The 2,062-nt window shown below is 61.7% G+C and overlaps 1 protein-coding gene across 1 annotated transcript in view; it reads left to right on the top strand.

Moving 5' to 3' along the window:
• Positions 1-53: 53 nt before the first annotated feature.
• Positions 54-2,062, top strand: part of MFSD2A (major facilitator superfamily domain containing 2A) — a gene marked incomplete at its 5' end in the record, with an annotated part of 7,648 nt that continues 5,639 nt past the window's right edge. The window contains one exon of the mRNA XM_008947340.1: positions 54-193. Coding sequence (XP_008945588.1) covers positions 54-193 — 140 coding nt within the window. The remainder of the gene's footprint in view (positions 194-2,062) is intronic.

The following is a 2,062-nucleotide window of genomic DNA, read 5'->3' as shown; positions in this document are numbered from 1 at the left end:
GGAGCCCAGGAAGGGCAGCTGGGCATGCGGGGACTTGCGTGTCCTGACACCAGATCTCCTTCCTGCAGCTGGACCCTTTCTATGCCTCCATCATCCTGTTTGTGGGGCGAGCCTGGGATGCAGTCACAGACCCCATGGTGGGCTTCTTCATCAGCAAAACGCCCTGGACCCGCTTGGGCCGGCTGATGCCCTGGTAAGAGCCTCCTGTAGCACCCTGCATCCCTGCCTGATGTGTCACAGCACTCCAGTCAGCCCTGGGTGTCCCTTGGCACGAGGGTTGCAGGGCCAGGACGTGCCGATGCCCTATCTCATCCTGCTGAGATGCCACGTGCCCCAGGAAAAGCAGGGTGCTGCCAGCAGCTGGGACCTGGGGTCTGTGACTCTGACTGTCCTGAGCTGTCCCTGCGGGAGCCAGGCCTGGCTGGCCACGGTGTCATTGCCCCTGCAGCAGCTCCAGCCCCCCTGAGAGCTGCCCCCATGCCCGCTCTGCTGCTGGACTTTGTTTCCAGGGCCACGTTGCCAGCAGAGCAGGTGGCGATGCACCCACGGGGAGGAGGGCTGGGGGTGTGTGCAGCTGACGTGGTCGTGGGGTGCCAGCTGACGGTCACGAGGGTGCTCCTCTGTCGGGAAAATATCTGACATGGATCTGGGTGTCTCCACGTGGGTGCTTCCATCACCCTCGGTGCTGAGGGCATGGGTGCAGGATGGACGTGGAGCAGAGGGGATGGGGTTTGTGAAGCCCCACAGGACTCGTCCCTGCACCCAGGGTAAAATTGGGACATCCATAAACACCCGTCCCCGTGTGGGACAGAGGGTGTTGCAGGGTGATAATGCCCAAGTCTGGACACACTCAAATAACCCAGGTCCCGGGTGCCTGTGGGGTTGCTGAGATGCAATGCAGCCAAGAGGGTGGGCATGGGGGGAGTGGAATCAGAGGGACGTGGTCCTCTCCCCCCCCAGATTACCCCCTCTGCTTCTGGGCTTTCCTGGAATAGCTCTGGGCAGTGGCAGTTGGCTGCTGTTAAAGCTGGGCTCTGCACATGGCTTGAAATAGTTTCCCTGCTGCCACACGGGTTGCAGGGTCTGGGTTCTGGAGATCAGAGCTTGGCTGTGGGGGTAGCTGAGCACCCGGGGGCTGCTCTGGCTCCACTCTGTCCTTTTGTCAGGCAGAGGGTGGGGATGGGGAGGCTGGATTCCTCCAAACGGCTCCTGCTGCCTTAAAATTAACCAGAGCCTTCAGAGCCTGCCGGGGCCGTGAGGAGCTCGCTGCTGTTGTACCTGGCTCAAGGGCAACTCGCTGAGCCCAGTGTGGATGGAGTTGAGCTGGGTTTAAACCTCACAAAGTCGGGGTTCATCGCCCGCAGTGGGGCTGGCTGGCTGCAGAGCTGCTTGCTGCTGCCTCAGTTTCCCCAGGGACAAAGCCAGGGGCTGCAGGGTGGTTTCAGAGGCTGCTGCCTGACCCCAACCCGCAGCACCTGTGAGCTGAGCCGCTGTAACCCCTCTGTGCCCGAGGGTGTTTTGCCCAAAGTTTCTGCCCAGCTCTGAAAGGTCTTATCTGTGTGGCCAAGCCCCAGCCTGTTGCTGGTGTCTCTGGCTCAAAGCTCAGGGCTGCTCCAGCCCCTGGCAAGGGAGAGGAGACCTTTAGGGGGCCATCACCCTTCTCCCTTTCAGTTCTTTTAATCGCTTTTTCACACCTTTTGTCCCAGCAGCTCATTCACTGGCTGCCTCCTCCTCTCCCCCAGTCCCAGGGACTCCCGGAGCAGGTCCCCATTTCCTCGGCCATCCCAGACTTCCCAGTTACTAAACTTTTCCTGGACGTGTGGGTGCCCAGAAGAGGCCAAGCTTTAACCTTCCCTCTCGGGCCGTTCCCAAACGGTTAAGGGCGGGCGGGGCAGGGGTGTGGAGCCGTGGCACAAAGGAACACACCATCCAGCGGGGCCAATGAGCGCTGCTGGGCGAGCGCGTCACCCCGGCTCCTGGGTGGCTTAATCGCCCCGGCCGGGCTCGGGGTAACTCCAAGTCACTCCTCTGCCATTGCCGGGAGCTCAGCCCTGCCCCGGCC

This window comes from Merops nubicus, unplaced genomic scaffold (genome assembly GCF_000691845.1).
Source record: "Merops nubicus isolate BGI_N331 unplaced genomic scaffold, ASM69184v1 scaffold21589, whole genome shotgun sequence".
NCBI classification, from domain to species: domain Eukaryota; kingdom Metazoa; phylum Chordata; class Aves; order Coraciiformes; family Meropidae; genus Merops; species Merops nubicus.
This window is presented reverse-complemented; position numbering and strand designations above follow the sequence as displayed.